This window comes from Ictidomys tridecemlineatus, chromosome 13 (genome assembly GCF_052094955.1).
Source record: "Ictidomys tridecemlineatus isolate mIctTri1 chromosome 13, mIctTri1.hap1, whole genome shotgun sequence".
In the NCBI taxonomy this organism is placed as follows: Eukaryota; Metazoa; Chordata; class Mammalia; order Rodentia; family Sciuridae; genus Ictidomys; species Ictidomys tridecemlineatus.
Genome location: NC_135489.1, coordinates 16,536,413 through 16,562,660, shown reverse-complemented (window position 1 = coordinate 16,562,660; position 26,248 = coordinate 16,536,413). Strand labels below are relative to the sequence as shown.

Here is a 26,248-nt window from a genome sequence, read left to right as displayed (position 1 = left end):
AAATCTATATTACCTTGGGATTATACCTAGAAGACTCATGAGCTCCCGGGGAGCAGGCTAGGAACAGAGATAATTCTAGCCCAAACCCCAGGAGCAGCTGTCTAGTGTGCAGCAATGAATGAATTCAGCATTTCTTCATGTGGCATCTTATGAAATGCCTTGGCTTTTTCCAGATGAGGTCTCTGATGATGAGCGGGCAGGTGCAGTCAGAGTGTCTTTGAAGTGGAAATGCCACATGAGTACAAGTCCCTGTGACACCTGGAAGGCCCCACAACCCGGACCCTCTCTCACATTCCTGGCCTAACTGTTCTGGGATATGTCTGCATGTAGGTCCATCCGCCAGGGAAGATTCTTTCCTCCCATATCCTTGTGGTTTACCTTTAGTTTATCCTGATACAAGAGGTGGCTCCCAGGGCCTCAGGCATGCTAGGCAACTGCTTTGCCACACGCAACCCTCATGTTTTACTCTTGAACCTACCTCATCTGCTCTCTGATCAAACCTCACCACAGTGGGGCCCTGCCTACTCACACACTCTACTCAAATTGAGTCTGTCCCTAAAACTCACTGCCCCCCCGCCCCGCCCCGCCCAGGCTTTTCCTTATTTTGTATATTGTCTGTTTCCTGAGTGGAAGCTTCCAGAAGGAAGAAGGAAGGCCTCTTCCTGTGGTTATGTTTGCTTGCTTGTTTGTGTTGCTGCCTTGAGCTCACATCAGGCTGGACTTCAACAAGTGACTCTTAAGTGAATAAATTAGTGCAGACACCCTGGAGGTTCCTGTTGGTGTTGATGGAAGATCCCTCTGAGAGTGTTTGCTCGTCCCCAGCCGGGGAGGCCTTGAAGAGAGGGGGGCCAGGTGAAGGGTCAGAGAGCCTGCGTTCTGGGCCTCTCTTCTCAGAAATCCAAGAAGAGGAGCCAATCTCTGGAGAAACTGGGGCAGCAACAAACCTTTGACAGAATGTGGAGAATATCTGATTAATTTTGTTATTTAGCATATGAAGAAAAAAAGACAAAATGTAATCTAGAATCTTGACTGCATCTTAGGTTTAAAAGTGTGTATGTGTGTGTGGTATATGTATGAGAGAGAGAGAGAGAGAGAGAGAGAGAGAGAGAGAGAGAGAGAGAGAGAGAGAGGAGTATTGATTTGGGGGATGGTTGAGAAATTTGAAAATGAGCTGAATATTAGATGCTGCTCTAGGGAATCACTATCAACTTAGCTCTGATAATGGTTCTCAGGTTCTAAGTAAAATATTCTTGGGGGATATGTACCAAAGTGTTTAGAGGAGAAAAATCATAATGTCTGCAATTAATTTTCAAGTGACTCCTGAGAGTGGGTACTGTTCACTCATATGACGACTCCCACTTTGTCCCCACAACCAGGCCCCTGTCCCCACCAAGATACCACCAGCGTTCTGGGCCTGTTTCCACCCATAAGAGGAAGACCTGTAGTGGGCGGTGATCTGTACGACAACAATGAGGAAACCACGGGTTTCTGTCAACATTTGTTCACTTGGGTCCTGGACTGTGACATTGATTTGAAAGTGATTCTGGTTCCCTTAGTCACATATCAGAGGATCCTCCAGTCCCGCTGTGCTCTGCCCTTTTCCTGCACATACCAGGTTGGACTCCTCCAGTCTCTTTCTTTACTAGGGGAATACATAACCGATTGGTCAATACAGCCCATGACCTTTGTAATTTCTCTACTTCCATCTTTGTTTTTCTCTACTCATTACTAAAGACTAATCCACCTCTGTTTCACCTGAGGTTTCAGAGCAAATGACGAGCAAGTATTCTCGGTTTTGCTGCACAGACGGGAAACCAGTCTCAGAAATATAAAGTGTCTTGTCCAAAGGCAAAAACCCAAATGGCAAAGAATCCTGAATGAGTTTCAGGATTCCCACTTCCCAAACCTCAGCACCCCTCCTGGCAAAAATGTAGCATTCTTCACTCAACCTGATCACCTCCACCCACCCACCCAATTTCAAAACGCCTGCAGCTCGTGGTGGGAAGATGAGGAGTCTGTCACCTACCAGGGTGGAGCCTGCTTCCAGCTGCAGCCTGTAGAAAGTGTCCTGGTTTCGTTTTGCCCCCCTTGGTGAAGCCCACTTTTGCAGCCGGTACCTGAGCACAAACATTAGTGATTTAGATTTTTTCCAGCTGATCTGCATGCAACCTTGTGGGATTCAAAGCTATCTTCTCTCAGATGAAGATCTTCCATTTTATTTCTTAAAAAAAATAAAAACAAAAAGTTTTTAAAAATGGCCGAGGAAGGATTTGTATGGTTTGCCAGAAGAAGTTTGGAAAAGATTTATCCTGTCTCTCAAATTCAAAATCCTTGCAAGCACCACGGCTGGGAATTCAAACAGAATCATCTGAGAGTTGAACATGTGCTTCATCCTGGTTTTCAAAACGAAGGGGAAACTTTCAGCCAACAGACATCACAGACCAAGAGGAGTGAAGGACAGTGACCTCAGATGAGCTTCGGGGTGAAGCCTGGTGAGGAGGGGAGGTTGTCCTGCCCTTGGAGAACATGTCCATGTGGGCATCCCTCAGGAATCTGTTTCACTTTAAAGGAGAAAATCCTACAGTGACTCTGAAAGGCATATGATTGCTGTGACCAAGAGAAGCAAGAAAATACAAGGCAGCTTCGCCACTGCAGTGCCAGGCATGTGGCCTTTAAAAAGACCATGGAGACGCCATCTCCACTGGACAAAGCTGGAGAGCCTAGGGCTTGGGGAAGTCCAGAGGGCCTTAGGGTGGTACCTGCATTTCACCATGGACTTTGGAGTTTTACCAAGATGTGCCACACAAGCCCTCAGCACTGGTGGGCTCCTGTCTTTTCTAGGGCTGGGGGGCAGCACCACGTCAGTTGGTCAGATGACCCCAGGGAAGGAACTCGGTCCCCCAAGGGAGGGTCAGGAGCAGGAGCAGGACCAGGCCTGACAGGCAGAATAACTCCTTGGGCTCACTTCTTGAGATGGTCTCTCAGGCAGGAGCAAGAAAGGGCCAGAGCATATTTTACCTGGAAAGAAATAGGGCAACTAAGAGGAAGTGTGTGTGGGGGGATGGTACCGGCTGCTCAAGGCTGCTGTCTCCTCGCTCAGCACCAGCTTTCACCAGAAAAGCCAGACCTGCTTCAGATGGAGTCGCTCTCTTTAGTTATTCTCTTTAGAAAGAGGAATGGAACTGTTTCCTTTTAAAGCTTCAGAAAGCAAACTGCCTACATGGCCTGAAGAGGAAAAGAAATGGTGGGATGTCAAAAGTCAGAGCTGGCAAGAGGATTCATTTGGGACCAAGGCAGCCTGCACAGGCGGTGGCTGTCGCTTTGTGTCCCTCCTGACTCCAGGTTGTGAGCTCAGTTGGCCTCGCTCTCCTTGTGGCCCCAAGCTTAGAGATAGTAGGAGGAGCTTCCTAAATAATGGCTGGTGTGAACCAGTGAACAGATCACAAGTCCGCCAGGAACGGCCAGCTCGAGAGGAGCTTGAGATTGGTTTCCAAATATTGGTCAAGAGCTCTAAGTTAGGATGTGCCGAGGATAGAGTTAATTTAATGGGTTCATACGCCTGGGTGGCTTTTCTGCTTCTAGAAGCCTGAGGGGAAGACAGGGTAGTGCACTGGGGTCGTCCTGGGAGGAGAGAACTAAACAAAGTTAGGGAAGGTTTCTAAGGGGGACATGAGCTGTGCCGGTGCAGCTGCCTACTCTACCCCTTGGGCCTCCATGCCTGCCTGCCTGCTGGCAGTGTTTGACCAAAGGTGATGCTGACTTAGTGGACTAAGGTCATGCCCTCCCTTCCCCCACAATCGATCATTTAATGTGACTTATCAGAAAGAGAAAGAACTGTTTACTTTTAAGCCCTGAATCCCATAAAGGGAGAGGGGAAAGGCCTAAAAGCCACAGAAGCTCAGGGCTCTCGCCCACAGCTGCCTCCTGCGCAGCCGGCAGATATAGGGAACATGGACCCAACCATCCTGCTGGCCAGAGGAGTGGCCCCGGGGTTGAGAAGACCAGCACAAAATGAGGTAAGTGCCTCCCTCCAGGGGCTTAGTGGAATGACAGTGAGCTGCTAACTCAGGTGTTTAAAGACCCACACATCACCTGAGCCTCCCCAAGTGTCGAACACACGATGTTTGAACTTTCTGCATGACTCTTCTTCACTTTCTTCAGAAAACCTGGGGGAAACTGGAGACTTTATGGAAGATTCTTCTCAGTTCTGTGGAGAGGAAGGGTGAGGCTAGGGATAAGTGGAGGGCCAGAGGCAATGTGAACTTCCATTTCTGCCCTGGAGTGACAGCACTCAGGTAATTCCCACATTACAAGAATCTGATTTATCGATAACACCAAGGGCTTCAATCAGAATTCCACCTGTGTGAGTGACTTGGGTTTATTTGACCAGGAATCCTTTCCTTTCCTGTGCTTTAGGGCAAGCACACAGGCAAAAACCACTGTGCATTGTTCTTGTACATCTAAAGTACGGGTATTGGAGCTGCTTCTTTTGTGTCTGTCTAACTTGTACTGTTTCCTCAATGGCTCTAGAAATAGCTGGCCACCTGTACAGAAATAAAACTGGTCCCCAAGCCTCAGCCACTGTTTTTAAAAGAGTCCACAACTTGGTGGAGAATTTACCTAGCGATTTGCTCTCCAGCCTTGGTTGGTGGTAAACACATAATAGATGCATGAAGAAGGAACTTTCCAGATTTTCCTGTTTTTTTTTTTTTCTTCTACCTGGGTTTCTAAGAGAAGATGCTGCTTTGCCCCCTGTTGTCAAGAACCTTCTATTTTAAAAGTTCCACGTGCTTTTAAAATGACATGACTCAGAAATATGATACTGACTTCCTTTGTCTTCACCTAGACTATAACAGCCTAAAAAAAAATCAGATCAATGCATTTAACACATCTATTTCATATGACAGTAAATGTGGGTTTGGAATAAAAGTGCATCTCCATGTATTTTTTTTTAAAGAAGTCTTTTTTTTTTTTTTGGTGATACTAATAAGTTTTGCAGGAAGGAGGCAATTCACAGCCCCTAAAGCACTCTCTTCTTGTCCCTGTGGGGTTGGCCTTTGAATAGTCTTAGCTCCCAGGAATAAAATACTGAAGCACAGATAAGCGGAAATCTGACCTGAGAAAGAATAGAAGCTCTGCAGCATTTCTGGCACTTGTGAGTCTAATGTGTCTTGCTGGGAGGTTTGGTGTGCACAGATACTTACAGGTGACAATTTTGCTGAAACCAAGTCTTGCTTGTTTCTCATACTCACAGTTCAAAGGGAAAACTGCGTTGAGAATTGACCACAGCAGCTAGAAATGCCTACAGATTCAGTCTCACTTAGTTTCCTAGACAGCCATTAGGAACAGCTTTAGTTTCAATAGCCTCACACTCCACCCCCCTGAAGGAGATCTCAGGAAGTAAGGCACTCAGAGAGACAGTGGGCGATTCATAGGATGAGATCAGAGGCCTTGAGACACTGAGATCCAGCAGGACCTTAGCTAAGCTGTGGACAACTCTGTTGGCATTTGAATAAGTCACCCTGGTTGATATACAACATCTTTTCCGTAAGCATTATATTTCCCCACAGGAAAAAACAGGTGTTATTATTTCCCAACCATCTTATGAACTGTGTGTGAGTGTGTGTGTGTGTGTGTGTGTGTGTGTGTGTGTGTGTGTGTGTTGGGACTTGAGCCCAAGGCTTTGTGCAATGTTAGGCAAGCATTCTGCCACTGAGCTATTTCCTAGCCCCTCTATTGGATATTACCCAGTATACTTTAAGTTCAATTGTTAAATTTGAAATATAACTATTTAATCTGCAGAATAAGAGACTGTGTGAATATATATATGTATATATGTGCATATATATGCATATACATATATATGAACAAGAGTAGCCCCTGGCATTAACCTGAGGACCCTCTCTCAGCAGCACCAACATTTCATGTTTGTGGCAGACTAGGGTATTTAAGTAAGGAGGATCACAGCTTCTAAATACCAGAAAAGAATTTGGCAAGAAGAAATTTTTATTAGGGAATCCAGAAGGGGGAAAAAAAAAAAAGACTTAACGTTTTAAAAAATCTAAGCAGGTCCCGTGGAACACATCTATAATCCCAGATACTTGGGAGGCTGAGGCAGGAGGGTAGAAAGTGCTAGGCCAGCCTAGGCACCGTAGCAAGACTCTGACTCAAAATGAAAAATAAAAGGGGCTGGGGATGTAGCCAGTGGTAGAGCACCCCTGGGTTCAATTCTTCTCCCAGAACAAATTTAAAATTATAATTATTTTTCTCATTACAAAAGTAGTACATAAATTGCAAAAATTAATAAATGCAGAGACGTGTAACCATAATTCTTCTACCCGAAGGTAGCTGCGATTAACATTTGATGTTTTTGCTTCAGGGTATATACACTTTTCACAGCAAGGGGCTCATGCCGTGTATGTTGCTTTGTAAATTACTTCTTTATTCAATAACAAATCTTGAGTTTCTTTCCAAGTCAACAACCATTTTTCTACAACATCAATTAAATAACCATGATGTATCAGAAATACATAGCCCTTCTCCTATAGTTAGTTAGTCATTTAGGTTGTTTTTACTGCTATAAACAAAGTCACTATGGACAACTTTGGGGGTAAATTTTTTCTACAAATTTTTTACTTTTTCCATGACATGGATTTATGGACCAGAGAAATAGAGTGGAGGAATTTGGCTGAGGCTTTAACTGCAATACATTAACTTCCTCTTCTTTTCTCTTCCTCCCTTGTTTATTTTTCCTTTCTTTTCCATTTGCAGATTATCCAAAGCCTGGAGCAAACAGAACTCTCATGGAGCAGTGAGCTCAGGCAATGCACCAATGGCGTGAGGAGTGGCCGAGCCCTGATCCAGTGTGGCCTTCTCTGGGGATGTCCTGGCAGGACCCTTTCCACTAATGAACGCTTGGCTTCTCCTCGCCTCTTCCCAATTGAGCTGAGATTCCTAGAGCTGCGTTGTGAGGGCAGCAACATCCCCGGTGTGACCTGGAGGTGGAGATTTCTGTTCTAAATTCCTCCAGCTGACAGAGTAGAATGAGCTGGTGGACTTGTTAGGAAGAGTAGCAAGGAAAGGGAAGGACACTCAGTCCATCACATGAAGTGCTAAGGCCTGTGGCAGGGACGGGGCCAGTTAGAACTCCAGGGTTTGCATCCATTGTCTGAGTCAAGTGGAGCCGACCGCATGGGGAAGAGAGGTGCAAGAGAGGTGGGTCAGCTGGCACTTTCCTGCCACCTCGCAAGTGACAGTGTCCTGGGAAGTCAAGCTGGGGCCACAGACCGGAACGGAAGGAAGTCAATCATGTAGTGGAACATAAGTAAATCTTCAAAAAGGAGAGAGGAAAACAGAAAAAATAGGTGGGGATCAGCACTCCAGCCCCATGGAAGCTGGGTGGCAATCACGGTGTGCTTGAAGAGGGTGATTTCACAGTCTGCCTGGGGATCAGGGGCATTTTTACCGAAAAACACAGAAAAGTTCATTTTTCCATTGCTCAGTCCAGGCCAGTTTCATGGTTAAAGCAAGGCTCTGGTCAAATGTTAACCACTCAGTTATCCTGGGGGAGGGGGGAAATAGCCCACCCTCAGCTGTCCCTTCTCCCAGCATTTGGGGAAAATGAAAGATTAGGTAAAATGTGTTTATTTCCTTTCATTCTCTAGTGTGGGCAGGGGTTCACATAATAGTTGGAAACCATTTTTAACAGAAAATCTGAGTGAATCCAGAAGGGATTTATTCACAGAGCTCCCTTGCTACAAAATGAGTATTATTAACCAAAACTTGACTCTTTCCCTCTTCCTCCGTCTTTTCCCCTTGTTTAGCGGCCCCCAGCTGCCACCCACCACCGTCGTGGAAAATGATGGTGGTGAATAAGGTTTAAAGTCTGAGCCCAGCAGGCTGCCTCCCCAGCCAACAGAAGCCACGGAGAGGAGCTCACGGCGAAGTGCTATATCGCCATCCAAAAAAAGCCATCCTAATTTTCTTAGATGGCAGCTTTGATCCCATTTACGGATGATGGACTGGGAGATATGGTCAGATGAGCTTTGGGGAGGACCCATTCATCCAGTGTTATTCCCATTTATAATGTGGTCTTCTGCTAAGTATTTGTGTTCTAAAATCTGCTCCCTCTGGGGATTCTTTCTCTCAGTCCTCTTAGAAAACTGATGAAAATAGATTTGCCATCCACTTCCAAAGGGGGGGTCTTTGCTCCTGTCTGTGGGAGGCCTTTTCTGGGTGGTAGGAACGCACACCGGCAGAGGAACCCTTTATTACCTCTCCTCTCACAGAACACAACCCTTCCCTCCGCGAGTCCTTCTCTCTCCCTGTGGCTGAACTTGACGGACACCCACGATGCCTCTTTCCTCTGCTCAGGTCACCTGTATGGAGCTGGCGAGGATTCCTGATGGCCGGCAGTGACCGTGGTGGAAGGTGGGGACGAAGCGACAGATTCTCCTTAGCAGAGCTGTGGAGTGTGACAATGGTGTTTGTGTCCAAACTATCAAACGCCATTATCACACTAAATAGCTACTGTTAGGCAATCCTTCCGCTCCATAAGTGTCTGGGCATCTGTTCAGTCTGGGAAAGAAGGTTTGTCGTATAGCAGGGCTCCCAATTTCTGAATAAAGTCTGGTGCTCTTGGGCTCATGTGTGTGTCTGAACGCTGCCTCTCCCCCGCCCTTGTTAAATAGATGGTGATTCTGATGATGGAGGAAGAAAAACCAGCTCAGACTTGGTTTCTCCTCTGTCTTCTCACAGTACAGATGGCTTCTGGCACCAGATGTGTGGGGATTTCTTCCCACTAGCAAGTAAGCAATTAATTCTGCAGGTGACACCAACTGGGTGTCCTCTAATCCACTGCAGTTCTGACACTGACTACCTGGAGACAGCACCAGAATCCACAGAGCGGGGGCTCAGTCCCCAAGACAGCCCCTTCCCTCCACTTCAGATGCCAATCGCAAGCCCTAGGTCATTTTCCCTTGTGCTTCTGAGCTACGGGCTTAAATTAGAGGTCCCAACAACAGTCTCCTTGGGTTCGACTAATTTGCTTGAGTGGCTCACAGACTCAGGGAAATGCTTACTTACATTTGTTAAGTTGTCATAAAGGGGACTATAAAGGACATAGAGGGAAAGATGCACAACGCAAGGTATGAATGAGTGAGCCTCTGTGCCCTCTCCAAAGAGTGTCATCCTCCAGGAACCTCCTCGTGCTCAGCTACCTGGAAACTCTCCAAACACTATTTTGTATTTGTTCATTTTGGTACTAAGGATTGAATCCAGGGGCACTTAAACACCAAGCTTCATCCCCTGACCCCTTTTGTTTTTTCAGAGACAGGGTCTCAGTAAGTTGCTTAGGGCCTCACTAAGTTGCTGAGGCTGGGTTTGAACTCCCAATCCTCCTGCCTCAGCTTCTCAAGTTGCTGGGATTACAGGTGTGCACCACTGGCCTGGCCTTTTGGAGTTTTTATAGAGACTTTATTGCATAGGTATGAGTGAAGCATGGGCAAACGTGTCAAAATGTGACTGGATAAAAAGGGGATGCTCTTTTGCCAAGACTGGGTGGGAAACCTAGCAAGGTTGTCTGTTCCAATTCTTCTTGGCCTCTGTGTGCAGAACTCCTCCTGTGAGCATGGAGCAGGACGCCCTGGAATGAAGAGGTTTTAATGACTTGCCATGAGACAAGGTAGGTCAAAATTATGAGCCAGGAACTGAGGGCAAAACCCCAAAATATCATAATATCACCATAGTGATGAATTTTCTTATTTTCCTGGGTTAATGAAAAGATTAGAGTCCCCCAGTGTACCCAGCACCAAGTTAGGTACCTGGTAATCATTCAACCCATGCTTGTTGAGTTGAGTGAATAGTTTGGGAAGTGTGAGGTGCACAAAACTGAAATTGTGTTAAATCTGGTTATGCAAACCACAGGCACAGGGGTGTTAAAGTAAATGACTCCTTTTCATCATTAAAAAACCCTTATAATAAATTTGTACGTGGCTTAAATAACCTTTCAGAAATTCTAGAATATATTTGATTTCTACTGATTTTAACCAATTACCAGGCTGATTGCAAATTGTACGCAGGGTCCTTCTTTAAGTTTTGATGAATTACCATCAGAAAATTACATATAAACAGTAATGTTAGTGGCCACGGAAAACCTGAACATGTTAAAGCCCTGCAGCTTCTGAAAGAGTTGGCCCAACTGGGTGGTCTGGTTGGGAACACATTCTCTTTCTGAGAAGCATCCGGAGTAAGGAGCAGTTTCTCTATGTGGCTAAGGCCTCCCTCCTGTGACTTGGCTACATGAACTAGTCTGTTTAATCAAATTTTCAGGATTGGATCAACCATCAGAAACAAATTCATTCACTCAATCAACCATTTATTTATCAAATAAATATGTATAGAGTGACTTCCACATGCCCAGCACTTTCCTAGACCCGGGAGAAACTTTTGAATTAAATATGCCTGACATTATTTCCAGAGATGATAGACATTCACTGGCTCACATTCTGTTTGGGATCTTCTAATGATTCCAATTGCATTTACTATGAAACCCAATGAGCAAGTTGATTCCAAGTTCCCTGCTAGAAAGCACCACAAAAATGCAGCCCACACTGTCAAAAAGAGACCCAGACCCTCGCCCCCATGAAATAATTAACACACTTTCCTTTGTATGAGTGTGTTTTCTGGAGAGACTACGAATTGACTGAGCATTGTTAGAGGGCTTTACTATTGCAGGAAAGTTACTCTCATGCACACTGTTTGATTTGATCTATACAACACTGGGAAAAGAAGGCAAGTTGTGGTTCCCTCCCACAGAGGGCAGAGACTCCGGATGCTCCGGAACCATCTGGTCATGCAACCACAACTCAACATGGGGCTCTTACATCTAAAGTTAGGAGCTTTATGTGTAGCCTTCCTTGACCTGGTTATTCCACAAAACCTCAAGCTTCATGGCTGAGTCTGTGTAGAAACCAGGTCAATCACACCACTGTTGGATCGATATCCTCCACCCCCCACCTGCTTGGTCAACAGACTCTGAGGGAAAACCCTAAATAAGAGAGGGATGTGTCATGTGACAGTCTTTCCTTTCGAGGGTTCCTAATTCAGGGAAAGCCCAACACTGTCATGGAAAAACGTGAGGAAAGAGAAGGAACATCTATGCGGTGGTTTGAGGTCAGGAAGGAGCAGAGACATCTCAGTGACTTGGCCAACTGAGACACCCCTGAAGGCTTCTGACTTTTCAGTCTCCAAATTGTTCCCAGGTTTGAGGACAATGTGAGCACTTGGCCCTATTGACTCCTCTTCCCTCCACTCATCCTGAGACTTTGCTCTGATGGATATGAACTGGGAAGAAGAGAAGGACAAACTTTCTTTTCTACTAGCTTGGCTCCTTTGCTGTCTTATTACAGTGGCTGCCTGGGTTAGTTCTGCATTCACCTTTGGAGGCCTGTTCTTTCTGTAGATCTCTAAGGAACATACATAGAAAGCCAAAGTTCCACATCCACACTTTAAAGACACATTTTACAAAAATCCTGCTGCTCCAAATCTGTGACGATAGAGCATCCTGTCCAGACCAGCTTTCATCTTCTCCCCTGCCCCAGAGATTTCCAGCCAGTCATTTCCAATAAAGTATTCCTGGGGTCACTTATTGACTCCAAATTTGTCAGATGAAAAAGTCCACGTACTTGGGCACGCCTTACATTCACACCGGAAAGGGGGCGGCAGAGCATAGGCAGCCTCGGTGACTTGTTTTCCTCTCCAGGAGACAGACCACTTGAGTCTGCCTTTGCTTTGTGGATCATGCTGGTAAGGCCCTAAGAGTCATTTCATCTTAGCACAATGTGTTCCTTGAACATGACAATTTCCACTTAGGGCCTGCCCTACTTTTCATCCAGCGCCAGGGGAGGTTCTGTGAAATTACGTGGCAGTTACCATATGTCAGTGGTTCATCCACACATACTTCTGAACTCTTTTTTTTTTTAAACCTATAAAATTCTCCACTTGCATAATTTTTTTTCACAGTATTATCTTTATTTAAGTATCAGAAATATTTTCAGTTTTAAAAAATGAACCCAGTTTAAAAAAATGGTTTCAGTAGTTTGCAGTATTCGTAACTTGATAGAATGGAAAAAAAAAATGGAGTTTTATCTTTTTTTATATTGTTGTTCTTTTTAGTTATACAGGACATGGAGTAGAACGTCCCATTCTTGTGGTTGTACGTGATGTGGAGTTATACTGGTCGTGTATTCATATATGAACACAGGAAAGTTATAGTCTTTCCCATTCCCAACCTCTTGCCTTCCCCCCACCACTCCCTCCTGTCCAATCTGGTGAACTTCTACTCCCCTCAACCCGCCCATTGTGAGTCAGCATCTGCATACCAGAGAGAACATTCAGCCTTTGGTTTGGGGGATTGGCTCATTTTGCTTAGCATGATTCCAATTCTCAGAGAAGATAATAGTATTCTAGAACTGGAAACCAGTTTACTTTTTGTTCTAATGAGGAAATTGAAACTAGGATATTCTAGAATTCACTGACTGGGTCCATGTTTATGATCTCTGTCTCTGGCATCATAATCCATTCACTAAGTAGACCTGTTGGGTGGCTGCTCTGAGCCTGGTATTGTGCAGGGCTTCAGGGTGCAAAAAGGAATGGGACTGGGTCCTTTACCTGAGCTGCTCTCCATCTGGGAGTTGAATAAATGCCTGAACACACCTGTGCTTCACTGGTCCCAAGGTGCCAGCACAGAGACACAGAAGGCTGAGACACTTGGATTAGGCCCTTCATTTCCCTCCGGATGAGGAAACCCTGATCCTTGAATGTCATGATCTCTTTTGTTACTATTGTTTATTTTGGTGGATTCAATGCCACCAGGTCACAGGGAAGGGCATGCCTTTATTTGGGGTGGCAATGCTGTAACGTGGTCTTGCTGCTTTTATTCTGCCCCTTGACAACCTAATGAGGAGCCCAGGATCTGCTGGAGGTTAGAGGGTGGCTCCGGATGCTTTTCAGTTATGTGTGTGAAGAACTTTAATTTCCCACAGGAGCTGGCGAGGATGTGAGCTGGCTGTTCATATTGGGGACGGGGCTGATAATGTAGGAACCAAGCCAGGTCCCCGGGCTGTTCCCTCCCAGTGCTGCCTCGTCCATAGTCACAAAATGCCTACTCCAAGATCCCAATGAACACTGCACTGCCCCTCAGCTGCTTCTCCCTCAGGACAGGCTCAATGAAGCTGCTGGTCCAGGGCCACGAGAGTGCTCTCAGGGCCTGTGTGGGAGTGGAGGGATGGGGTATCCACCGTCCTCTCTTTAATATCCAAATTTCTTTCCAAGCTTTCCAAAGGAAAAGGAAAGGGTCCATAGTACACACACAAAAAAAAAAGCTCACAGAAATATAGCTTCCCCTGGAGATTCTGAAGGACCTGGGCACATGACATCTTAATTTAGAAAACAGTATCACATGTGATCTGAAAAAAGATTTATGTGACACAAATTTATGCACTTAGAGTATTTAACCACAGTGCACAGGAGGCAAGGACAAGGACACAAACTCTGGCGCTGACTGACGCACTCATTCATTCAACCAAGTTCAACCACAGGTTCCCACAAGGTGCCAGACCTTACAGAGTCACTGGTCACTGAGAATTCAAAGATGAGATGATCACCCAATCTAGCAAAGGACTCAGACAGGCCATGAGTAATGGCTTCGTGGAGCTGTAGGGGCTCTAAAATAGGCAGGGGCGTCTCCGGGCTTAAGGAAGGAAACCCTGTAGTAGGTGACCAAGGTGTGAATGAGCAAAAGAGCCAAGTGCTCCAATGCTTCTGGTACTTCTGGCAGCCACCGAGTGAAAGTCAACATTGTGATCTCGGCAAGTCAGGAAAGAGAGGTTTCCACCTTGGCAAGAGGCCGGGTTACCTTCAAGTTCCCAAAGCATTGCCCGCCATTTCTCTCCAGAGAACAATTGAACTGTGAACCTGAAATTTATTTGAAGGGGATTTTCCCCTCTCAAAATGCAGCCAAACACCCACAAAAAGAGATCAGCTTTAATTAAAAGAAGCACATTGCTCTACTTAGCAAATGTGTGTGTGTTATTGCACGTGGAGAATTTCAATTTCTAAAAAGACCTAGGTAAAATGCCTTTAAAGTCTTATTCAACTAGAACTTCTTTTGAACCAGGAAAACCAGGGCTAGAGCTCTGACATGGGCCTAGCCTAGGCCGCACTTTGCTTGGGACACTGCCCCCTAGTGGTAGGCTATGCCTCTGCCCGTCACAGCAGCTGTGGGTCTAAAGGATTTCAGGTTTGCTCTTAAGTATTCCACAGGGATTGCATTAGGCCTTCCCCTGACCACGAAATCCGGCTTTAATTTTTGTAAAGTACATTTTCAAAGGCTTGGGGCAGAGAGGGAAGAGAGTGGAAGTGACTGTTCTATTGAATATCTGTTGACCCATTAAATACAACAGACAAGAACTAATTTTGTTCTACCTACATGACTAGTTTCTTCCTTTTCATTTTCCTGGCACATTTAGCCCAGTAAAGAGCTAATTAAAGTCCTTCCCATTTCTTAGGGTTGCTTGTCTTCCCTGTAGCACATCTTGCCCTGCTTCTCTGCTTGGCTTCACATTGCAGCTGGGTACGAAGACGTCAGAGATTGTCTCCCACATACTTGGAGGCGCCAGCTACTGTATTTCTAGTCTCTCTCACTGACAACTGTGTCTGAGATTTTTCTAGTCTCTCCCATGTCTCTGCAGGAGCCAACTATATATCTCAGAGTAGGTCTCTTGCTCAGCAATTAGAATGCTGGATTGGGAGAGACAGAAAAGGACAGCTATGTGTCCTTTAGGACACACCACATCACCACCCCAAAGTGTAAGATATTTTATTTGCAAGAAGCAATTCTTTTTCCTTTGGTTATCTCAAGTAACTCATTCTTAGGGCAGTATTTTTAAGGATCTATTATGTGCAAGGCACTGTATTTCTCCAGGTGGAAAGAAAGGCAGGGGAAGACGTCTCAGGCAAAGGAAATAGCACATGGGAGTTTTTGAATGGGATGGACTTTGACCAGCCAAGGAACTGGAAGCACATTGGTGTGGCAGGAACATGACAGGCGAGGGAAAGATGGAGAATGGACAGAGACTGCTGCAAGTTCCTGGCGTCAGGACAGAGAAAGAACGCACAAGGAGGACAGGCATGGTGAACATCATCTCTAGTGGTCATGCCTTCTCTGATGGGATCACTGAGACTGGGGACTGGGGACTGAGAGCCTGCAGGCCTAATCTGGCCTGCTATCTGCTTTTGTATGAACTAAGCATTGTCATTACACTTTTTAAAAGTTGAAAAATAATAAAAGAATACTTCATGATATGCGAAATTTGTATGAAATTCAATTGCAAGGGAGATGTGTGTGAAAATTCAAGAATATTTTATAAGTCGAATATGAAATCTCATTCCACCAGATTTTATGTGAAAAATCTCAGGCACAGTTAGTGCTCAGTGAGAGGGACTGGAAATACAGTAGCTGGTACATTCACGTAAGTGGGAGATAATCTCCAAGTCTTTGTATGCAGCTGCAACTGGAAGGTCAATAAATAATGTTTTATTGGAAGTTACCAGTGGTCCCTGTCTGCCCAGATTATTTAAGTTTAGCACTGATAGTCTCAGGTCTTGGAAAACTTATCAGTCTCAGGCAGACTAGGAAGATTTGTCATCTGGGTGGTTGAGTAGTTATGACAAAGACCACATAGTCCAGTGAAGTTTAAAACATTTGTTCTCTGGTCCTTGACAGAAAAAGGTTGCTGATACTTGATCAAGAAGACCAAGAAGGGGCTGGGGTTGTGGCTCAGTAGCAGAGCGCTTGCCTAGCATGTGTGAGGCACTGGTTCGATCCTCAGCACCACATAAAAAACAAGTTAATAAACAAAGATATTGTGTGTTCCTCTACAACTAAAAAAAAAAATGGAAAAAGAAAACCAAGAAGGTTTTAGATATCTATATAAACATACTGACAAGTGATATATAATAATAGACAGGGCATCAGATAAGGCAAGACAACACAACTATACAATACAACTTCAGGAGCATGTGGATGGAGCTTCTTTATTTTCCCCGTTGTAAGTTGATTCATTTTAAAACTTAAACAAGATTGTGTCACTCTGCTGCTCAAAATCCTTCTATGGCTTCCCATCCCATTGGAAATAAGATCCAAGACCTCCCCTCCTTTCATCTGCACCTTACTTTCCACCACACCCATCTTCTTGTTGCCACCCATGCTAAGTGCCCTCTTGCCTCAGGACCTTTACAATTGCTGTTCCTTTTATCTGGACAATTGACCCTAGATAAATATATGCTATACTTCTTCATTTATGTATCAATTCAAAGTTATCTTTTTTTTTTTTCCTGGACCAGCGATTGAACTCAGGGACATTCAACCACTGAACCATCCCCTCTTTTTTACTTTTTTATTTTGAGACAGGATCTCACTAAGTTGCTTAGAACCTCAATAAGTTGCTGAGGCTGGCTTTGAACTTGCAATCCTCCTGCCTCAGCCTCTCGAGCTGCTGGGATTACAGGTATATGCCACTATGCCTAGGGGCTCCAAGTGGCCTTTTTAGAGGCTTCCCCATCATCATAGCACCCTGTACCTCCTATCGCTTGTTAGTATGTTTATATTCTGTGTCCATGCTAACAGATCAGACCTATGAGGACAGGGACCTGACTGTATTTCCAGTTCAGAGAACAGAGATAATCGTGTGATGGGTTGGCAGCAAATATTTACTGAATAAATGAATGGCTGGTGAAGTCAATAATTTTTTTATGTCTCCAGGATTATGTACCTACTCAATGGCTTGTATTATTGCTAATCAGTATTTCATTTTACCAATGTTCATCCTGTTACAATTATGGAACTGGCTGTCTCGGTCACCTACTGGCCTTGTTTCCTATCAAACATCTAGTCTTTGATCCTCTGAAATCTACCCTGTGTATCCCATACCAGATACCAGCCCGAAATGCTGCCCCTTCTCTCTTCCTAGGGATGCAGTCCATCCAGAGGTGGACTCAGGGTGATTTCTTCAACCCCCTGAAACTGGCAATGACATTTTATGCATAGATGCATTTTTCTGGGGTGAGGATCCAGAGCTGTCAGCTAATCCATAAGAGTCCTCAAACCTCAGAAGGCCAAGGAGTTCTGAATTTAAGCGACAACAGTCCTGTGTCCACAGGGTCTAGTCTGTGGGGTGCTTTCTGCTCTCTGTGCCTTGCCTTGCCTGCGTTCTTCCTACTCTCATTGGTGCCTCCTTTCTGTCAATTTCTGAAACCGTGGATTCAAGTTGGTGAATATAAAAAGGGAGGAGACCTAAGCATGTGACAGGAAGGGTCTTCAGGAAGAGGGGTAACAGGCGGCAGGCAGTTTGACCTTGGCAGGGAAGTCATTAGGTCCCAAGGCAACCTAGCAAAGAAGCGACACACCAGGCACTCTGCCTGCACTGACTTCAGCTGGACCGGCTCAGGTTCACCCTGCCTTGAGCAGAGGCCCAACCTGCCTGAAGCCACCTTCTTTCCTTCATGCAGGAAAATTCCTACTGAGTGCTCATGATAGACACACAGAGATAAAATCTATCCCTGTCTTCAGGAAACTAGAAGATTGTACCCAAATGCAAAGAGGGGGCTCTTTAAGGACATACACTTGGGGACTCAAAGGAGGACTCCTGGAGAGGTGGCATCTGAGTGCAGGCTTGGAAGACCAGGGGGAGGTATTCAGATGGAAGAGGAGGGGAAAGCCCCGCATGAGCTTCTGGGTGCCACTGCCTGAAATTCCCTTAGCTGTAACAATCTTTGTGTTCGCCTTTCCATAGAGGGGAAGAGTAAAGCAAATCCAAGACCTACTGGGGCGCCAGCGGTGGGGAGGGCAGGCAACAGGCACAGAGAAGGAGGCTGGGGACTAAAGAAAACACACTTCACCCGCAACCGCTGCGCTCCTGACCAGCAGTACCAGCATCACCTGGGAGCTCGGTAGAAGTGCAAATCATCTGGCAAACCACAGACCCCTGAAATCAGAAACTCTGCCAGGGCAGCACCCTGCGTTTGAACAACCTTCCGGGATTCGGCTGCAGGCTCAGATTTGAAACCTGGTTTACTGTGGTTCTCTTTAGTGTTTATTGAGAGTGACTGAGCCGATCAATCCACCAATTACTCCGCTTTGGAAGGGAAAAGTGTGCGTGTCCTCAGCGCTGGCCGCATGCTTAGAACTCGCCTGGAGCTAGAAAGGCCACGCCCCGGCCACGCCCCCTAAGACCCTGCGAGGGACCCAGACGTGAGCGCTACAGCACACTAAGAACGCCCCGAAGCTGGTGCAAGGGTGGAGCACTGCAGTAAAAGGAGGTGAGGTGCTGTGCTTTGAATGGCTTGGAGAACTTTGGTCTTAAACATGTACATCAGAGGTAAAGGTGCGTACCAAGTGACAAGTGATTTAGATAAAAGGATCTTTTTCCCCCTTGGTATCAGGGATTGATTTCTGCGGCGCAGGGTCTCACTAAGTTACTTAGAGGTTTGCTAAGTTGTTGAGGCTGGTTTTGAATTTGCACTCCTCCTGCCTCAGCCTCCCGAGCCGCTGGTATTACAGGCCTGCTCTATGGTGCCTGGAAAAATGGATCTTTCTTCCCGCCCCGCCCCCCCTGCTCCCCCCTCTCCCTCCCCTCCCCCCCGCTATGATTTAAAAAAAAAATAATGGAGGTAGAGAGCCTTAGACAGCAGATACAGTGTCCTCAGCAATGAGGTTTCCTTCCGGATGTCCATCTAATCTGCTCCTGGTGGCCACAACACACTCATCTCCCCAAAAGGAAACACTTAAAGGAAAACCAAAAAAGTAAACAAAAGGATGGCCCTGCCTAGCCCTATCCTCTTCCTCGGGAGGCCCTACCCAAACCCTCCGGTTTGATATCACTGTAGAGAACTGTGATATCTGACTACTCTTAGCAGCAAGGGAGTCTGAGTTGTGGCTGAAGCTTAGGTCTTCAAAATCAAAGAGAAGTTCACCAGTGAGACACCTGTTCACAGGCCCATCCTGGCCACCCTGCCCTCCTCCTGGGTGGGAAAAAAGCCCAGTGGTCTGCTTCACCCTTGGAATCTGAAAAGGAAAATAAGCTTGAGTATGGGCTTCTGCCCTGGAACATTTTGCAAATACATGCTTGTTTTTTTTTCTCCCAGGATTCAGGGTGTGGTGTGCTTCTTTGGTGACGTGGCCAAAGATAAGCATTCAGAGATGTCCTTGGGTGTGTGATACTGGCCACTTATGCCACCATACCTCAGTAAAAGGCTGATGGCAATTGGGATGGTACTCCTGTGTGCTTTGTCCATAGCCACATGCCACTCAGACATAAGCCAGCCCTCTACCTGGGCCAGTCCCCTAGTTGCTGCTGCATCATGTCCTATCACCAAAGCGAGGAAAAGTCAGCTCAAAACCCCAAATGCTCAAGTTCCCCCCCCCACCACCACTTCAGTCCGAAGCCCTGGGGTGCGACCTCACAGGAGTATTTTCTGAAGCCCCCAGTATTCCAGTGCCCAGCCAAGATTGAAGAAGTCTGGCTTAATGGGCTGAGGAATCAAGTAGAGATCTAGAGAGAGCCCAGAGAAGGCATTTCTAGAAATAGATAAATAAATGGCAAAAACTAAGGGGATTTGTCCAGTATTCAAAGGAAAATGTCCTATTTGCCTTTTAAAAATTGTTCTCCAGGAAATACTGACCTAAGAATCAAAGATAATGCCCAGAGTCCCCAGATAGGAGGGCAAGTGGAACCTCAAAATTCTCACCCACCGGGAGGATCTTTCTAGGCAGGCAGCCCTCTGCTTCCCCCAGGATATTTAAAACAGGACTTGACAGCAGAGGCTTTTGCTCCATCAGGCTTTGGGGGCTCCCTCTGCTACATAAATGAGTGTACGGGGAATTTGGACTCTAGGAGGTGGGGCAGCCAAGACAGGGGACAGGAAGACAGGGCTAAGTGGGATCATCTGTATCTTCCTATGTGGGCAAGGGGCCCAGAGAATGCTTCTCCCTCATCTCGATCCTGTCCCTGGGAGGCAGAGGGGGAGGAGATGATTTATGGGCCCAGGACCACATCTAATTTAAATCCTCCATCTGGGGCAGTGAAGGATTGGTTTGATTTATTGGTTTCCTGTAACTCAGACATGGAGACAACAGTAAAAGTTGTATTGATCTTCAAGACCATATCATGAGGCACCTTTAGAAGGACATATAAATACATAAACTGTGATAAATCAAGACCATCTCTGGGGAAGCCATGGCAGTACCAAGTGAACTAATTACTGAGGGACAAATTTTCTGATGTCTGTTGATTCTGAGAAATATCTGGGGCTACTTGCAAACATTTGGTTCCTACTCTTGAAAATCCATCTGCCTGACCGGAACTGCAAAGGCTTTCCTACCACCAGCCACCCCACTTCCCCCGCATTGCACCCTCAGTCAATGTAGGAACTGCCTCAAAAAAGAAGTTTCTAGATGCTGAAATGGATCTGCCTAGTTTGCTTTCCACATTGTTCTTCTTCCCTCTGTCTCTGGGTGTCTCAGTTCACTCAGGCTGCTATAACAAAACATCCTGGACTAGGTGGCTTATAAACACAAGTCTATGGCTGGAAGTCCAAGATGGAGGCAGCAATGTCCTGATTTGTAGATGGTGTCTTCTCAATGTAAGCTCACGTGGTGGAAAATACAAGGGGTCTCTCTGGAGCCTCTTTTATGAGGCCCTAATCCCATGCACGAGGGCTCCACCCTTAGGTCCTAATCATCTCCCAAAGGCTCCACCTCCTAATACCATGATCGTGGGGGTTAGGATCTCAGCAAATGAACTTGGGTAAATCCAAACTTCAGTCCATGGCATTGGGTCGCTCTAGCTCCCCTGATGTGCTTCTGAGCCCCCCTGGAGATGGTGCCTTGCTGGCTCAGAGATGCCTCAGGTGATAAGGGGCCCCAGTCTCTGCTCCTCCCTCCGATTGCCACAAGGCAAGCACCTCCAGGTTCCAGCAGCTCAGCCCATGTCCACAGCTCAGGCCCCAGCACCCATGAAGCCCACATAAAGGGGCCAAGATCCCTGGCCAGCCAGCAAAGGCTACCTGGAGCCAACCCTAGCCTACTCCTCCTTCCTTCCTGGTGGAACACCTCTGTGTCCTTGCTTTTGAGAATTCCTTCCTGAGGGATCACCTGAGAAGCTCCCCTAATGGGCCCCCTTTCTTTCTTCTCTCTGCTGGTCCCTCACCTCTGCTGATGCTCTATTCAAAATTCATCACTTTCAGAAAGATGGAAGATGACAGAGGAACAGGAAGCGGGAAAGCCTATGGATCAGAGCAGCACCTGTCTGCAACCAGCAATTCCTGGACCAGTTTTAGGCAACAAGAGACTTGATGCTTCAAAGTAAGTTTTTGAAAGACGGTGGCATAACAGTCAAAACCTCAATTGCCCAGAACCCTGGGGTGGGCTGACAGAGGGCCTCTACAGGGTGGGCTGAGGACTTTTGAAAACTGAACCTTAAACAAAAATTATTACATAAACCATACATTGCATAATTTCTTCTCACTTTCTTAAATAACAACAATAGTGAAAAATACAGTTAATTTACAGTTGTAAATCATTTTTCAGTGATGTTTTATTGTACTGTTTCCTCCAGTGAATAGTAAAATGATTTATGAAACTCATTTCTCTATTATGAATGAAGTATAGATATTTCTACATGTAGGTCTTCTCTAAAAAACACAAGGTCTGGGGGTTGTAGCTCAGTGGTAAAGCACTTGCCTTACATGCACGAGGCCCTGGGTTTGATTTAAAAATAAATCAATAAAATAAAGGTATTGTGTCCATTTATAACTAAAAAATATTTTTAAAACATTTTAAAAATACAAAGTTTTGTAGTTATAATAATGATTCATATTTATGGAATGCCACCCTAAGTCAGTTTTCTTCTGTACATGAATTAATTTTCACATTCCTACAAGATAGGTATCATGACATACCCATTTTTCAGATGGGGCAATTGGGATTCAGAGAGATTGTTACTCTCTAAACTCACGTAGCAGTTTAGTGTTAGAAGGGCCTGGAGTCTCATTGCTCAGGCTGCCCTCCTGCTTTAGGAAGGTTTTCGGTCTAATAATCCTGTGCCAAGGATCCAGGGAAGCTAGATTTTCATCGCATTTTCCTAAGGGAGGAGGCCAAACTTCTCCATCTGAGAACACCAGCATGGGTGGGGTAACATGCACAGATGGGTGAAAAATGGATATCAAAGGGTCTTCTATGTGCCGGGCATCTTCTAAATATTGAGATGCAGTAGTGAATAAAACAAGAAGAAAAAAAAATCTTGCTTGCAGAGAAATGCCGTTGTGGTATGGAGGAGATAGACAATTAAAAAAAAAAAAAAAGCTTGTTATGTCCCATGGCGATGACAGGGCACAAAACAAAGAAGAGGAGTCGGGGGAGGGGCTTGCAATCTTAAATAGGATGGTCAGGAAGAACTGGCTGAGAAAGTGACCTATGAGCAGACATTTGAGAGGCACATTCCAGAGGGAACAGAAAACGCAAAGACCTCCCACGGCCGAGGCTGGGAAGCTCAAAAGAGAGCGTGAAGGCCAGTGTTGCTGGCGCTGAGCGAAGCATCAGTGAGACGAGGTGGGAGGTATCTGGGAGATCGTGGAGGGTCCCCTTGACCTGTGTCGGAAGCTAGGCTTTCTCTCTGAGGGAGACAGAAAGCCACTGGAGACTCTAAGAACGAAAGCAGCCTCTTATTACTGACAGGGAATTGACTGCAAGATGGTGGTACAGTTTTATTGGCAGAGAGCTCTCGGGACAGATTTTTCCATGAGACCCTTGAGGTCACTCTGCAGGAGGGCTGGACAGGGAGAAGGCAGCCTGGGTGTTGGCCCAGGCGCTGGCCTGTGGGGCAGGTGTGCTACAGCAATGCAGAGAGAAGAGAGATTTCCCCAAAACTCTACAACAGGAACTTCAGGACCACCACGAGGCCAGGAAAGAGGGTCAATGAAGGGATTGGCAGACACCATCTCTACTTACTCCCACCTACACCTGAGCCTGAACAGACTGGCTGGAAGTGCATGTAGAGGCAAAAGATGAGGATTGAATTGCCTCCCCCCGAGTACCTCAGAATACAACATTATTTGAAGAGATGCTCTTTTGCCACGTTAGGCTGAGGTCGTTAAGGTGGACCCTAATCCAATATGGCTGGGGTCCACATAGAATGGGAAATTGGGACAGATGCAGGGAGAACACATGTGAGGACAAGTTAAGCTACCACTGGCCACAAGACTACAGAGACCAGGAGACAGGCCTAGAGAAGAGTCCCCTCACACCTCTATCCAGGACTTCAGCCCCCAACTGAGACCATAAATTTCAGTTGCTAAGTCTCCTAAGAGTGGTGGCACTTTGTTCCTGCAGTAGAAACAGTCCTGGAGATGGCGCACAACAGCAAAACCACAAGCCACTACCTGCCATTCCATGCAGGTATCATCAGAGGGGAGATAAAGGGATGGAGGGGGATGGAGGAGGGATCTCCCTAGCAGAATTGCTTCTGATACTTCTGGGCCATGAAACAGAAAGCCAAAAGACTGCTGGGTGTGGTGGTGCATGCCTGTAATCCCAGTAGCTTGGGAGGCCAAGGCAGGAGTCTGTGAGTTCAAGGTCAGCCTCAGCAACTTAGCAAGGCCTTAAGCAACTCAGCAAGACCCTGTCTCTAAATAAAATATAAAAAAGGGCTGGGGATGTGGCTCAGAGATAAGTGCCCCTGGGTTCAATACACAGTACCAAAAATAAAAATAAAAAGTTGAAACACTGGCTTTTCTTTTTTTTAAATAATTTTTTTAGTTGTTAATGAACCTTTATTCATTTATTTATATGTGGTGCTGAGAATTGAACCCAGTGTCTTACACATGCGAGGCAAGCACTCCACCAATGAGCCACAACCCCAGCCCCAAAACACTGGCTTTTCTTGATGTGGGAAAAAAAAGTCTCTGAGATGATTTAATCTACCCAAGACTATTTGGGCCTCTCATGAAAAGCAAAATTTAAAAAATTTGACCAATTGACACAATTAATACCTATAAATATTTGCTTATCACATCATAAAATTGAAGTCTGGGCCCACAAAATCCTATGGATGAAATTGGCTTCTGTCTTGGTTTTCATTTTTTAAAAATCACCTCGGAACAAGGAGACTCTCAGTGATTTCAGATCTGCCTGGATTTTGGCAAAGAGGTGGAAACTAAATCATGTATTGGGATACAGAAAAGGGTTTTATGTCTCTTTAAATTTTTTTTTTAAACTAGTTAAGCCCAAGTGGCATCTGCAGATCTAAATGGCAGAGAAAGGCTGCTCTGTTCCATTTGGCACACATGGTCCAGCAGAGCAGAACGTACACAGAGAAAACAAGCGGGCACCGGGCTGGTGCAAGCCCCTCCCATCTGCCTCCAGTTGAACACAAGCCCAACACACACAAAGCAGGATGTATATTTAGAAAGGAGAGTGCTTTGTAATTAGAAAATAATGGTTACTTATTTGGGCATTCTTTTTAATACGACTCTGTAGAAACCCTTTGCTTTTATGAGGCTTGTCAGAAGCACGGCTGGGAAGGGCTGGGACAATGAGATACCATGAAATATTAATACAAGCCAGCCCTGCACACATCCAATGCTAGACCTCTCCAGAACACCATGCCTACTGGCAAGAAGTCATCGTGTGCCTGCCATTCTAATTAGTGACAAACCTGCCATTGAAAACACAGGCCCATTTTCATGAATCTTTCATTCCTTTTTGTGATCTGCCCATCACAGAGCTGCATTGTCAGGCCCATCAGGAAACTGAGACATGTACGTATGTGACCACCCTGCAGGCATCAGAAGGTACAAAATCCCCAGCTGGACTCACTGTGCCCTCCTAGCTCAGGGCTGGGCTGAGGAGGCATTGTATTTGGAGTCTTTCTAACGCTGCACACTTTTGGAGACCAGTGGGAGAATCCACTAAAACCAGATGGGTTGCAAACTGAACCAAAACCACCACAGTGGGAGATGGACATTCACGAGGCCCTGGAACCCCATCTTTAGTGTAGGAGAGCCCATTCCATGCTCACCCTGTTCACTGTGTAAGGAAACAGAACTTTGTTTCAGGACATAAGGGCTTGGGTGGCAGACAGATGGTCACACAGCTACCCAGGACCATCCCCAAGAGCTTTGGCTGGGACGAATCCCACTGCAGAGCCCCTTCTGTCTCTGGGCCTCCAAATGTCTGTAAACAGATGAAATCAGATTATGGTCAACAATACAGGCACTTTGAAAAAAAAATCTATGCATCTGTGAAAGGAGCAGGGACATCCAGATCCAGGAGAAGCACACCGTGCACTGACTGCAAATGCTCAAAATCTGGAAGCAGAAAATCCTTTCCCCCCAACTGTCCCCTCCAAGTCAGGATTCAAAGCCAGCTGGGGGAGGAGGGTGCCAGGGTGACTTTGCTCTTCATTTAATACCTTCCCATACTTTTAAAAGACACTTGTGCTGATTTTATTTTTTAAACATAGAACTACAAATTATTACCAAAAACTGTCTGGTCTGTCAAGAAGGCTCTAGTTATACATATATAGATAGATAATTGGTAGATGATAGGCAGGGGATAAATGGATGGATGGATAGAGAACTGAAACATGCTATTTTTGTTTACTATTAAGGAATTTTCTAGAACTCTACTGTTAAATGCATCCATACGATTTTTATGGGCATAGCAGGCAAAAGGTCACTTCATAGAAAAGCTGGAAATGAGTAAATTTTCTGAAAAAAATATGAACTATAACTGACAAGTGTTTCTTCTTTAAATTCCTTTTTTTGGTACTAGGGATTAAACTCAGTGGCACTCAACCACTGAGCCACATCCTCAGCTCTATTTTATATTTTATTTAGAGATAAGGTCTCGCTGAGTTGCTAAGTGCCTCGCTTTTGCTGAGGCTGGCTTTGAACTCATGATCCTCCTGTCTCAGCCTTCCCAGCCACTGGGATTACAAGCATGCACCACTGAGCTGGCTCAAATTCCTCTTTAAACAAAAATATCAACTATGCTGTCTTTTTTAACAAAATCCCTAGCTTGAGGAAAGTATTTTAAAGCTAAAGAAGTCGAGAGTTCTCTAGTAAAGGCCAACTGCCCCTGTAAGTGGACTGCACACATGTTCCCCTCCAGTTTTTGCTTTTCCCAGAATGT

General features: G+C 45.6%; 1 protein-coding gene across 5 annotated transcripts; it reads left to right on the top strand.

Moving 5' to 3' along the window:
* Positions 1–3,879: 3,879 nt before the first annotated feature.
* On the top strand, positions 3,880–15,370 carry LOC120885411 (uncharacterized). 5 transcript variants are annotated; one of them, XR_013429541.1, is made up of 5 exons: positions 3,880–4,016; positions 6,772–7,001; positions 7,824–8,807; positions 9,613–9,682; positions 14,984–15,370. XR_013429541.1 is itself a non-coding variant. In XM_078029960.1 (3 exons), exons 1-3 carry the CDS (start codon positions 3,951–3,953, stop codon positions 7,873–7,875), a joined length of 348 nt encoding a protein of 115 aa, XP_077886086.1. In that variant the 5' UTR covers positions 3,880–3,950; the 3' UTR covers positions 7,876–15,370. The 5 variants fall into 5 exon arrangements, 1 of the variants encoding a protein (XP_077886086.1); XR_013429540.1 differs by having other exon boundaries at positions 7,824–8,589; positions 8,691–15,370; XR_013429538.1 differs by having other exon boundaries at positions 9,613–15,370.
* Positions 15,371–26,248: the final 10,878 nt, after the last annotated feature.

Bases quoted from the DNA above. Each gene is read 5' to 3' on its own strand.
- LOC120885411 (XM_078029960.1), top strand. From the start codon at position 3,951: ATGGACCCAACCATCCTGCTGGCCAGAGGAGTGGCCCCGGGGTTGAGA. The intron at 4,017-6,771 runs GTAAGTGCCTCC...TTCCATTTGCAG, and splicing joins GAAGACCAGCACAAAATGAG to ATTATCCAAAGCCTGGAGCA. The intron at 7,002-7,823 runs GTGGAGATTTCT...CCCCTTGTTTAG, and splicing joins ATCCCCGGTGTGACCTGGAG to CGGCCCCCAGCTGCCACCCA.